Source organism: Lycium ferocissimum, chromosome 11 (assembly GCF_029784015.1).
Source record: "Lycium ferocissimum isolate CSIRO_LF1 chromosome 11, AGI_CSIRO_Lferr_CH_V1, whole genome shotgun sequence".
NCBI lineage: Eukaryota > Viridiplantae > Streptophyta > Magnoliopsida > Solanales > Solanaceae > Lycium > Lycium ferocissimum.
In genome coordinates, this window is record NC_081352.1 from 36,182,087 (window position 1) to 36,195,120 (window position 13,034).

The window sequence follows — 13,034 nt, forward strand, 5'->3', positions numbered from 1 at the left end:
TCCACTTTAATTATTTTCCTCTCCAAGAGTTACTAAACCTTTACATCAACTCAGCTATGTAAATAGTATGAAGAACATACCTTATAATAGAGGAACTTCACCTTCCTCAACTCCTTTCATGGCCAAGTTCATCACAACTTTGAAGAGAAACAAGAACAATCACCTTCCATGGATTACCTTTGATATTTTGATGTTGATTTTCTCTCTTGATGTTATGGAAAGGTTTGGAGTGTTATGGAACCTTCAAGGACTCCCAAGAACTCTCTAGAAATGTGGGGAAATAAGTGTGGGAGGTTTGATATGAAAATGGGATCTTGTGGGATTTAAAAAGCTGTCAAAATCGCTCCCCCGCACCAATTTGCGGTAGAGATGCGGCTCAGCATATTGGATATGTGGCCGCATCTCCCCTACTATCCTTAGGGAGGAGGTTGGGCAGTGAGGGCTGCCAAATTGGTGAGTTTGCGGCCAGTTTGCTGCACAGCAAACTCAGTTTGCGGCCGCAAACTAGACCATAAACTCTGACTTTCGCGAAAACGCGTTCTTTTCGATTTATTTGACCTCCAATCCTTATGGAACCTTCTTGACACTTATATATAAAACTTCATTAACCCTACAAGGGGCCCTATATCTCCCCCTCGAGGCAATGTTAAGCAATGTATAACTCAAATGACACGAAATCTTCCCAAAACATAACTCAAATTCCAATTCCTTCAACGAACTTGCTTTCACCGATTCATTTAACTCCGAAAACTTAAGGTACACACTTAAAGTTATCAAATACCCTTATTAACCTTATAATGGCTTCATGTACACTTTAGGCTAGCGTTAGTTCACTTATAATGCAGACGACACGAAATTTCCAAGGTGTAACGGAAAGGCACTCTATGGATTCATAGTTTCTCTCTTAAGAAGGGGGACCTAGATGAGATGGTTACATCATCACAAACTATTTTTCTTGTGAGGAAAGTATTTGATGCAAGGATATGGTTGAATACAAATAACAGCTTAGCTGTTCTGCAGAGAAACTGTTAGAAGAGCAAGTTCAGCATTAAAAAAGCATATCGGTCTTTTATACCTCACTTCCCCAAGGTGTACTGGAAGGGGATCACTACGAGAGCTAGCACTGTGTCAAGATATCAATTTATCACCTGGCTTGATATTCAGAGAAGACTGGACACTGTTGATAGGCTGAAAAAATGGGTTATTAAAGTGGACAAAGAATGTGTGCTATGTACATTAGGAAGAGCTGAAACACTAGACCTTTTATTAAATGATTGTGCTTATTCAAGTCATATATGAAGCTCTTTGTTGAGGTGGATGGGTGTTAATAAGCAGATTACAAATTAGGAGGATGAAGTTATCTTGTTGGCAAAACAAGTAACACAATAAAGCTAGAGCAGAGATACTGAAGTTCTTATTTGATGCAACAGTATACAACGTTTGGATCAAAAGGAACTGCAGAAGGTTTCAAAGGATATCACAACAAGAGAGTTCGAGCAGGCTTGAGGGAAATTGCTCTCCAATTATGGGTCAGGGGCAATAGACAGAGGAAGTGGCAGCTTATGCTGCAAGGACTAAATAGCTTTCCTGTTTAAATAACAGCTTAGAGCCCGTTTGGATGGGCTTAAAAAAAGCAGTTTATAAGCTGAAAACAGCTTATAAGCCAAAAAAAAAAAAAAAAAAGAAAATTAGGGTAGCCCAACTTATTTTTTGGGCTTATAATTTCGCTTTTTAGATAAGTTAAGCAAACGGACTAATTATTTTTTTGCGCTTATTTTAAGACAAAATGACTTGTGGAAAATTTTAAATTAAACACTTAAAAAAGCTGAAAACATCTTATACCATTCCAAACGGGCTCTTAGCATGTATATGATGCAGTTTATTTTCTTAGAACAGTAGAGCTCTTTACTTGTGGTCCGGCTTCTATAGTCCAGAAGGAGCTGGCGATTATATATAATTTCACACTTAGTTAAATAAAATTTCCGTATTTGACACGTTTCCTATCTTTGTTTCACCAAAATAAAATATCAAAACGTGATCACCATTGTGTATCCATGAAAATATCTTTTCAGTAAGAAATAAAAACACAATAATACTACCTAAAAGTACGGTGATTTAATGCCAATGATTGGACCGGCTGTTTATATGATTTGTGATATTAGTAAATGAAATTATTTTATTGATGGCTCACTCACCTACTCCATATTTTATAATAAGTAATAAATATAATACAGCTACCCGCCATTAGTTGCTGATACCTGCCTTTGGACCCAACTACTTATTACTTTATTGTTCTATTTTATAAAATAATATGTTTAAACAATAATGCATTTATCTTTATTTATAATAATTTCAAAATATTTTTTGTAATAGAAGTGACGTGAATCATTTGAGTATAACACCTTTAATTTAACTATGAGCCCTCTTTGACATAATTTTATTTGTTCGAAAACCCTTTCAATTATACATTGTGTCAATTTTTCACTCTAAACATGAAAAAGAATTACACAAAAAAATTAAAAAAATAAAAAATTCTCTTGGCCTTTTATAATGTGAACTGAAAAAAATGACTTTTTCGGAATTCACTCACATAACTACAATATATTTCAAGTGAAATATTATTCAAACACAACCTTAACTTTTAAATATCTTTAAATACTACTATTTTTTTTTTCCAAGTATCATTCAATTTACGTTCAAACACCTACTTAGATTTATTTTTTCTTTTTATATTTTCTAACTTTAGCTCCAGTCAAACACATAAAATTAGAGAGGCGAGTAATAATCAAGAGCTGGATCCTGTGGCCCCAGTAGATGCACGTACCTTAAAAATTCAATATTCTCCAATTGTCTCCTCTGGTAAAATATGTCTATTTTTTTGGTGTTCTTTTTGGATCAATTCACAAAAATAGTACTATATGCTTGTAGATTTGGGTCTCTCCAAAAATAGTTAGATTGATAAATATTCTGAATGAAATGAAGAGCAGCAATAACTATTTTAGCTGCTTCTTTCTTCTTTGTTTATTGCTATTTGTGTCTGTAAATTCTTTTGAGGAAGAACTGAATGTGAAGAGATCACAATTCCCAGATGGCTTTCTTTTTGGAGCTACCACTTCAGCTTATCAAGTATTTTCTTGCTATTTTTAATATGCCGCTTTGTCATCAAATTATCTTCTTTTTGGAGCTATCACTTCAAATTATCAAGTATATCTGATTCCTATTTTTCAGATTGAAGGGGCAATTCTTGAAGATGGCAAAGGGTTGAGCAATTGGGATGTTTTTACTCATACTAAAGGTAAATACCCATTTTCATATTATTACATGCTATGCCTGTTGGAGTTTTAAAAATTGGTATATGGTCTTGGACAATACTCATATTGGGGAGCCGTTTGAAACCATGTTTAGACATGTAATTTGGATATCTTAAGTTGTATTTTCTCTTATAGACATAAAAACTCACAAGTTGTGAAACTATCAAAACATTCTCAATTCTTATACAATCTTACCAAATGAGCAAGTCATAATTCATAACAAAATTAATACGCTACTAAAAGACCTTTCTAAAAAATACAACATCAATTGATCAAACTTTAGTTTAATAAAAATGAAAATTTAACATGAATAGTAATGTAACTACTCTTTAATATAATCCTCCCACATGGTAGACATAAATAAAGGTTGGTAAATGGTTGGTGGGAGTGATTTTTAAAAATGTTTACCCACTTATGGGTCTTTTTTTATAAAATATAAACTTATGGGTCAAGTTTTATATTTAAAATTTTTGAAACCATGGTTTGAAACCCCAAATCATGCCTTTTTGGATGATTTGGGGTTTGAAACCATGAGATGAAATGTATGTCCAAACGCTAGTTTCATCTCATGGTTTCAAACTATGGTTTCAAACCGCATGTCCAAACGCCTACTAGTTCTAGTGAGTTGAGTTACGCCAAAGGTTTGTTTCTTATCATGGTATTAGAGTTCAATTTTGTTCAATTTCTTGGTTTACTCGATGTTAGGTCCCTAGCCCAGGTTTCCTAAAAAATTTCTTGGTTTACTCGATGTTGGATGCCCATGTTATATTTTTGACTCTCCAGATGTCTAGTACTGGGTATGCGGGTCGTTAGATGCCACATCTCATTTTTGGGGTTGAATTAAGCTATGCACACACACTGAGAAAGATTTTCTGATTGTAAATGGTTTTAGGAAGGATAAAGAATGGAGATAATGGAGATATAGCGGATGATCATTACCATCAATTTCAGGTTGTAGCTCTAGATTTTGACTTTTTTTTTCTTCTTTTTGTTTTGCCTTATCTTGCCAAAAAAGGAAGGTTATTCCAAAGTTTTATTGAAAAAAATTAGATTTGTTTTCTGATTTTATAAATTATTGCAGGAAGATGTTCAGTTAATGCACTCTACCGGCTTGAATGCGTATCGCTTCTCCATCTCATGGAGCAGAGTCCTTCCTAGTACTTTCTATTATCTTTTTAGGCGTATTTTGTTCCCATTATTACTGTCTTAATCGGATTACTTAATTCGTTTACGTCTTATTAGTCTCTGATGTCTTGAATTGTGATAGGAGGAAGGTTTAGTAAAGTAAATTTTGCTGGTGTTACATTCTACAACAAACTCATTGATTCTCTCTTACACAAAGGTGTAATATTTGCATATAGTAAATATTTTACTTAGTAAGTTCTTGGATGTTTGTACGTAGATTACAGAAATTTGGCCTATTAAATTGCAGGAATAACACCATTTGTGACTCTCAATCACCATGACCATCCACAAGAACTTGAGGAAAGATATGGGGGCTGGCTTAATCCTCTCATGCAGTATGTTTCTTTAATGTAAATCTTTATGTTACATTAGGTGGCAATCTTAAGGATGCCCGTTTTAATTGTTTCCCCTTTTTCTCTACAGGGAAGAATTTTTCTATTTTGCTCGAATTTGTTTCGAGAATTTTGGCGATAGAGTGAAGTATTGGACCACGATCAACGAGCCAAATATGTTTGCAGAAATGGCCTATGTAAGAGGAGTTTACCCACCTGCTCACTGTTCCCGGCCTTTTGGCAACTGTTCAGCTGGAAATTCTGATACCGAACCTCTTGTTGCCATGCATAACATGTTATTGGCACATGCCAAGGCTGCAAAAATGTATCGTGAGCATTTCCAGGCAAGTATCTGCTTTCACCTATTCACCTAACTTCTCAAATAGTGTCACATGTGCTAATTACACAAATTTAATGCTACTATATGCAGCCTAAATATGGTGGATTGATAGGAATTGTTGTGCATTCATTTATGTATAAACCTTTGAGGAATAATGACTTTGACCGTGACGCTGCTAACAGGGCTATTGCATTTACTGCTGCTTGGTAAGTCTTAAAGACTTGTCAACTTTTCATTGAAATTTTACTTGTCCGTTCCTTGTCCCTCTGCTTATAGTCAGACCGAAGAGTCCATAGGCTTTGTAAAAGGACTAAGTACTTGAAGCTTGCGAGTGTGAAGTTTTTCTATCACTAGAACTTGCATTAAAATTATTGATGTGCCATTGACTTCTTATGTCAGGGTTTTTGATCCTTTGGTATATGGATATTACCCTCCGGAAATGCGTAAATATCTTGGAAGTGCACTACCGAGTTTCACCTCCGATGAACGAAAACTTATCAAAGATAGTATTGATTTCATGGGAATAAACCACTACGGGACTCTGTATGCTAAGGATTGCATTTATTCTAGTTGTGTTTGCTCCAATTCTAGTTGTATTGCGGGTGGAGATCACCCTATTCATGGATATCTCATTACTCTTGGAGAGAAAGATGGCGTTTCAATCGGAGAACCGGTACAAAATTGCTTCTTAATCCTAAATTATGCTTTCTCCTGACCCGAGCCTTCGCTTTCTCTCCTTGTAATATGTTTTTCTTGTTTTCCGTAGACAGGAATGTCTCGGTTTTTTGTTGTTCCTAAAGGACTGGAGGAGATTGTGGACTATATGAAGAAGAGATATCATAACAAACCTATGTTTCTCACTGAAAATGGTGAATAGTCGAACCTCATTTACCTTACAATATAGTAATTACGTATGATTCATTTGCGTGCTTCAGGTGTGCATAGTATCACGATATGAGTTAGTACTGGTGTGGTATCTAAAAATGGAATTCCTGAACCAGTCAAAGTATCAATATGGCTAAAAAGGAAAGATAAATTCCTTATTTTGAGAACGTACCGTGTTTGAGTTAATTTTTATATTTTTGGGACTTACTTCCTCTGGATTTACTTAGTAATTTTAGTGATGACTTATGAGTTATTGTGGCAGTATTCATAATTTGTTGAAAAGCTGACTTATAATGTGCATTCCAGGCTACTCTTCCCTGAATCCTACCACTGCACAGGCAGAAGAGTTACAGCATGATACTAAGCGAGTCGAATTCCATAAATCATATCTTGCATCATTGGCTCGGGCAATCAGGTAAGTGTACCTCCATCCCATCCTCATGTACTAAAACTACATGCTATGGACAAAACTAGAAGGGGCAAATAAACAGGTTGGGTCAAACTTGGACGGGTCGAGATGTGGAAAAATAATAAACGAGTCATGATCTAACCAGCCCAAAATTTGCCGCAAAATGAAGAAATGACTGAACTTTGTTGCCTTTGTATGACACTTACAGGAATGGCGCTGATGTACGCGGTTATTTCATTTGGAGCCTGATGGATAATTTTGAGTGGACGAATGGATACGAGTTGAAATTTGGTCTATACTACGTTGATCGCTCTACTTTAGGTAGAGTTCCCAAGCTTTCAGCTAAATGGTATAGAGATTTCTTGACTAACAGCAGCATCAATGGTGAAGAAATAGGGAAGGCAATTTTATTCAAGTATACACAAGCAGATCATTTATCAGATAAATAGTCCTGCAAAAAGTATACTATTAATGAGACGAGAGCTCTATATTATTGAGAAAAACACAAATTTTTGAGCATTTGTGCATTTGCTTTCTGTTTGAAATTTGAGTAAACAATGTATATACAATAGTTAGAGCCCACTAAAAATATTTTGAAGTTGATTAAAAGTTTTGAGTTTAATTAATATAAATTGTCAAACTCCTCTGGTGCGTTTATCATTTTGCAGTACGAAGTTTAACACGTTTCCTCCATTTCTTTCACCAATTAAATATTCAAATGTGATCACCATTGTGTACCCCATGAAAAATACTCCTTCAGTTCACTTTTATTTGTTCAGTTTGACTTTGGACATTCTTTAAGAAACAATAATTGATATGAGTATTATACCATAATTTCATATTAATTAACGTTTAGTATTAAGTCTTTGGAAATAATTTGGGGAATAAGTAATCTATATATATATAAAAGCAGGAAAAAGGCCCGTTGACGTGGCATCATAGAAATACAGGGTTTGTATTTATCCTTTTTTACAATTTTTTAATATTTTCCTATGCAAAAAAAACCGATCTGCGCACACAGAAGTGCCGCTTCGGTCGGCAACCCAAACCTTTTCAAAAACTTTCTATTCCATTCCTTTCCTCTCTCACGGTATTCTTCCATCCATTTCAGTTTCTCTACTCAATTCGCTTCTCCTTCTGTGTCTCTCTGTGTATTCTTCCTCCACTGAACTAGATTAGAATAACGGATACACATAGCTACCGCCTGCAAATTCAACTCCCTGAAAATCCTCATTGGTGGCACAGAAATTTTCACTCTGTATTATCTATTCGTCGGGATAAAACCCGTTTGTATTCCCCAATCGTTGGGGTTTTCTAATGACTTTGATCGCCGGCCAACGCTTAATATACTGGAATAACCTTACTCAGAATCATCTTCATTATGAAGGTATAATGCAAGCAAATCTCATTACAAACCACTTTATTTTCCTTTTGTTGCAATGATTCCTCGACCACTCAACTATTCTCTTGAAGATTTTTTTCAAACTACTTTCTTCAAAATAAATTTAGATCTCTCACTCCCATATCTTGAGTATAGCATTATCATTTTCTGGAATTCCCTTTATATTTTACGGGATAAAACTTTTAGACCGTTGATTGTTGGAAAAATTCTCGCTTTAACATTTTCTGGGATTCTCTTTTTATTCTGAAAAGATAGAATCTTTTAGACCTTTCATCATTGAACATCGCGTTTCAAATTATCTTTAAATTTTGGATATCATTTTTAGACCTTTCATTGTGGAACATGATTATGTGCTTAAAATAATTATTAAAAATTAATGCGGGTATTAATAGCATCTTTGGAATTTTCATAATCGCAAGTTTTCACTCAAGGTTAGCAACCATTGCCTTATCTTCAATGGTCCAATTGTTAACTCAGTAGCTCTAAAGAACTTACATCCATGTGAAATGTTGTGAAAATGTTTTTCTGCTTTTTTTTTTTTTTTTTTTTATATCTTTTAAATAAGCTCTTTTGGCTTTATCTATTCTCTCGTTTGTACGATAGTATTGTTCGAAAATATCTATTTCTTGTTTGGCAAAAGGTTGAAATTGTATTTTCTATGATGGGTGGGAAAGAAGAGTTAACAATGTCGTCAAGAACGTGAGAGGTTCACACAATGATTATTGGAGAAATTAGTACAAGCCCGTGGATATCTTGATAATGGAATCCGTACACACGTGGGACAATCAATGCAAACCCATCAATGGCAGCCCAAAATACAAAATCATAATAAGGTTTACAAGTCATTGATGTAATTAAAGGAGGTGAATGGAATCCAATACATAAATCAGTTAACAAAAGAATAGAAAAAACTTTTAATGTGTCACTTAAGTTATATAGGAATGCCTGTATCCAAGAGTTCATAAGAATAACATTTGAAAGTTGAATGTCTAGAAATCTTAATTTGCATTTTCTCTTTACTTTCCCCAAGTGTTTAAAATATAACTCCATTTTCCACTTTAGCTTTTCCCCCTACCCATATTTAATAAACACTTTACACATGCCAAGTTAAGTTTGAATATCAAAAGTCGAGTGATTTTGAGATCCTATAACTTCGTGCTCTGCTCCAGTGCAGCCAAGATTCAACAAACTGAGTTGCTTAGTCAATTAATATGAGAAAGAATTTTTTTAATTCCAAGTTCTTGAATTGACAGCATTAGAATATAATAATTTTATTGAAAAATGTGTCAAAATCTATTTGCTGAGAAAGAGAATGGCTCAGAATGCTGCGATTTAGACCTCACCGAGTAATGCACAAATTTTCCCATACATTCGTTTCTGCTTGATGTCAAAAATCCATGGCTTGAGCACCGTGAGAGTTGACCATTATTGTATTTTGCCAAAGTGATAACTAAGAGTGTGTGTATGAATCATGGTTCAACTTCCTACTACTTCTTATTTTCTTTTTGATTATATAGATTCGTGCGATGTTAGTATTATTATGTCCAGAAAAGTTATGTGATGCATTTTTCATCAACGTTTTCCGAGAAAGTACAAATTGCACGTTTACACTTATACATATTAATTTATTGTTAAATATATATGATTGTTGTTACTTATCTATTCTTCTATTTGACTTACACCCTCGTATACATGGTCTTTAGATATATATAGATTTGGGGGAGTCTTTAGACTAAATTTAAGTTTTTGCTATTGTTAAACAGTCAGTTGGGCAATTCATTATGCAAGTTCAAAAATCTATAATGGCTTGCAACTCAAAACATTTACTAGGATGGATCAAATTGGCTTTTCCTCGAGATTTTTGTTGTGCTATCAGATTTAAAGTGCAAAATAGTTGAAGTTAAAGTGTGGGCTTACAATGGTCGAATTGCCTTCCTAACTTATGTGAAGGAAATCCATTGAGGACTCTCAAAAGATTAATAGTACACATGTATGCCGAAGACAATACAAACATGGAATTCATTTGGCAGATGTAATCGGCAGAACTATCATGAGACAATGAGACAGGTCTACTACTTCAGGATATAAAAAAGACTTAAGAGGGGCATACTCTTCTACAAGTTGGTAGATTATTGCACCACCCTATCAGTGTGGTCGGTTACATGACAATAGAAGAAGAAAGATTTCGTTATATTTGGAATAATTAAAAAAAAAAAAAGTCTAGATTGATATTTTTTTCTAGACTGATGGATGATTATTAAATGGTAGGAAAAACTATTATTTTGGCTTCGTTACATGTTGGAGGATCTTGATATAAGATACAACATTACCAAGATGCAGTTGCAATAATATGTTAAACGGTAGGAAAGGTTATTTTCTTGGTTTTGTCACATATTGAGGAACCTTGATATCTTATTAATTTAATTATAATATTAAGTATTTTCATCTACTGGATATCTGATTGTTACATACTTCCACTTGAGATTGAAAATCTTAACTACATCCATTTCTCTTTCTTTCTAATGTTTTTCGTTTTCATTATATATTTAACCTGTTTAAGTACTTTAACTGTTCAATTGTACTTTTCTTTGTTGAATCTGTTAATAAGATTTTGAAAAAATAAATTGAAAGAATACATCACGTTTGTTTAGTGAATTTAATTTATTTGTCTTTTTTCATCTCGAAAACCTCGACATTGTCTTCTTCCTTTTTTTTTTTTTTTTTTTTTTTTTTTTTTGGCATTTCTTCATTAGCTAGAGAATTAATACTAAGATTCCAACGATGATCACGAAGAGTCAACTTTACTGAACCATATGGAAAAAAATTGTGCTCAAAGAATTTCAATTAAGAGTATTATTGACTTAATTTTTATTTAAACTATAACCCTTGATCTTTATGGTGATGATTTTAGGAAATCTTACGTCATGAAGATTTGAGACAGAGAGTACATAGGTGAGTCATGAAATTGAATATTATATACTTTTCATGGAAATCAATGTTTGATTATTTCATGAAAGATCACTCAAAATTGAGAGCCAATATATCAAGGAACAGATGTTACAATTGAAAAAAATGTAAGTGGAAAGACTTTTGCAATCAAGAGGTTCTTGAGATATCTGATAGTGTCAAATCTTGTACTTTTTTGTTGGAATGTCTTCGATGTTTCTAATTTTTTTTAAAAATTACCTTTTTGTTATTTTTAATATTCGGATATTAGGATAGAATTATTCATAAGTTTAATGAGGTCATTTAGGACCGCGCGAAATGCGGGTGAATTACCTAGTTAATGCTAAAGGTACAATATGGAAAAAACTACTCTATGTTTTTCTCTTGATATGTTAAAAATGATGGGTAAAAATAAAACGTATTTTAAGTATAGTGAATAAGTGAAAGTGAATGGAAAAAGTAAATTTTTATGAGATATAAAAACATAACTACCTAAAAGTACAGTAATTTAAATGCCATTGATTGGGCCTGCTGTTTTGTGTGACTTGTGATATTAGTAAATGATAATTTTATTGATCGTCCACTCACCTACTCCTTATTTAAAATTAATTAACACGTAATATTACTACAGCTTAGGCACCATTCGTTGCTGATACACAAATGCTCACCAGTTGTCTTTTTTTTTTTTTTTTAAAAAAATAAATTTCACTAGGCTTTTGGGGCCTAGGGCTGCTTTTATATTTTTTCCTCAAAAACAAATCAAATAGTCTTTACAATTGGCCAATTGGCAAATAAACTGCAGAGATGAAATAAGAATTGAACCTAGACTTAAACTAAAACTTGAACCTAAATAACTAAATTCAAAACTGCTTGAAATGACTCCATGCTGCCTTGTATAATCCATGCACCTTGCATCTAATCTTGAAATTCTGCCAACCATGAAGATTTCAGCTTGCATCAGATGCACCAGCAAGGTGTATATCAGTTGTCCTTTTTTGGGACCATTGTTTAGTAGTAAATTTTTTTATTTTTTTTTGGGTAATTTGTGGACTTTTTAGATCAAGGTCTATAGATCTAAGAGCCTATTTGGATAGCTTAAAAAAAAATGGCCAAAAAACCGCTTTTAAATAAGCTTAAGCCTCAAACGGATTCAATTATTTTTTTGCATTTATTTTAAGCACAAATGGCTTATAAGTTGGCCAGCCAAACATTCAAAAAAGTTATTTTCAGCAACTTATAAGTCAATCCAAACGGACTCTAAGTTATATTATAACAACTTTTGAAAATAGGAACAAAATCTAGAACGGAGCTAACACATGGACATTTGCGTCAATCAGTCCGGCTGATACTTATTACTCCATTCATTTAAGTTTATTGGTCTATTTAATAACAATATGTAAAAATGATGTCCTTTTTTATTCAGTAAAGTTTTAAATTTTCAACATTCTCATCTTACAAAATGTTTTTTTTCAAAAGAAATGACATGATTAGTTGAAGACCACAAGATTAAAATGATAATTTTAATATACTGTACACACCTTTAATTTAAAATTATAGCAAAATTTATTAATTTTTACATTTTGTGTCCAATCAAATTAACATGCATAAAATGAAACTGAGTGAGTAATAATCAAGAGTTGGACCCTATGGTCCTAGTAGGGTGGGCATGGTACGGTATTTAAAATTTCGATACGATAATTTTGATTTCTAAAAATACTATACCATTACCGTACCAAATTAATTTGGATGGTTCAGTATTTTAAAGTCCGATTTTGGAATTTTACGATATGATAAATCGGTACTATAGTTTGTCCGACTTCGATTTACATATACTCATATCGTGGAGAATTATGACTTCCACTACTTAAAAAATATCTCAATTATTATGTATAAAACACCTTATACATGTAAAAATATTCAAAAGAAAGTACAAGCAATCGCTTTCGTAAATCAATTACACAAAAAGACATAAAAATCAAGATAGAGTAGTCAAAGTTTCAACATTTAAACAATTAATTTTCTAATAATACTAGTTTATATATTTGTTAATATTATAATACTAAGATATATGAATTATACATGTAATTATATATTTCGGTATTTTCTTTATGAATATCGAACACCATACTAAATATTAAACTTTTAAAAAATGCATACCAAATACTATAATATTAAAACCGCATTATAAAAAATTTAGGATTCTTCTACCGTATCATGCCCACCC

At 33.0% G+C, this 13,034-nt stretch overlaps 1 protein-coding gene across 1 annotated transcript; it reads left to right on the plus strand.

Moving 5' to 3' along the window:
• Window positions 1-2,820: 2,820 nt before the first annotated feature.
• On the plus strand, window positions 2,821-7,113 carry LOC132037182 (beta-glucosidase 18-like). Its single transcript, XM_059427651.1, has 12 exons — window positions 2,821-3,126; window positions 3,229-3,295; window positions 4,204-4,262; window positions 4,393-4,468; window positions 4,579-4,653; window positions 4,744-4,831; window positions 4,920-5,172; window positions 5,259-5,374; window positions 5,568-5,841; window positions 5,935-6,037; window positions 6,360-6,468; window positions 6,671-7,113. Exons 1-12 carry the CDS (start codon window positions 2,977-2,979, stop codon window positions 6,909-6,911), a joined length of 1,611 nt encoding a protein of 536 aa, XP_059283634.1. The 5' UTR covers window positions 2,821-2,976; the 3' UTR covers window positions 6,912-7,113.
• Window positions 7,114-13,034: the final 5,921 nt, after the last annotated feature.

Bases quoted from the DNA above. Each gene is read 5' to 3' on its own strand.
- LOC132037182 (XM_059427651.1), top strand. From the start codon at position 2,977: ATGAAGAGCAGCAATAACTATTTTAGCTGCTTCTTTCTTCTTTGTTTA. The intron at 5,375-5,567 runs GTAAGTCTTAAA...TTCTTATGTCAG, and splicing joins ATTGCATTTACTGCTGCTTG to GGTTTTTGATCCTTTGGTAT. The intron at 6,469-6,670 runs GTAAGTGTACCT...TGACACTTACAG, and splicing joins TCATTGGCTCGGGCAATCAG to GAATGGCGCTGATGTACGCG.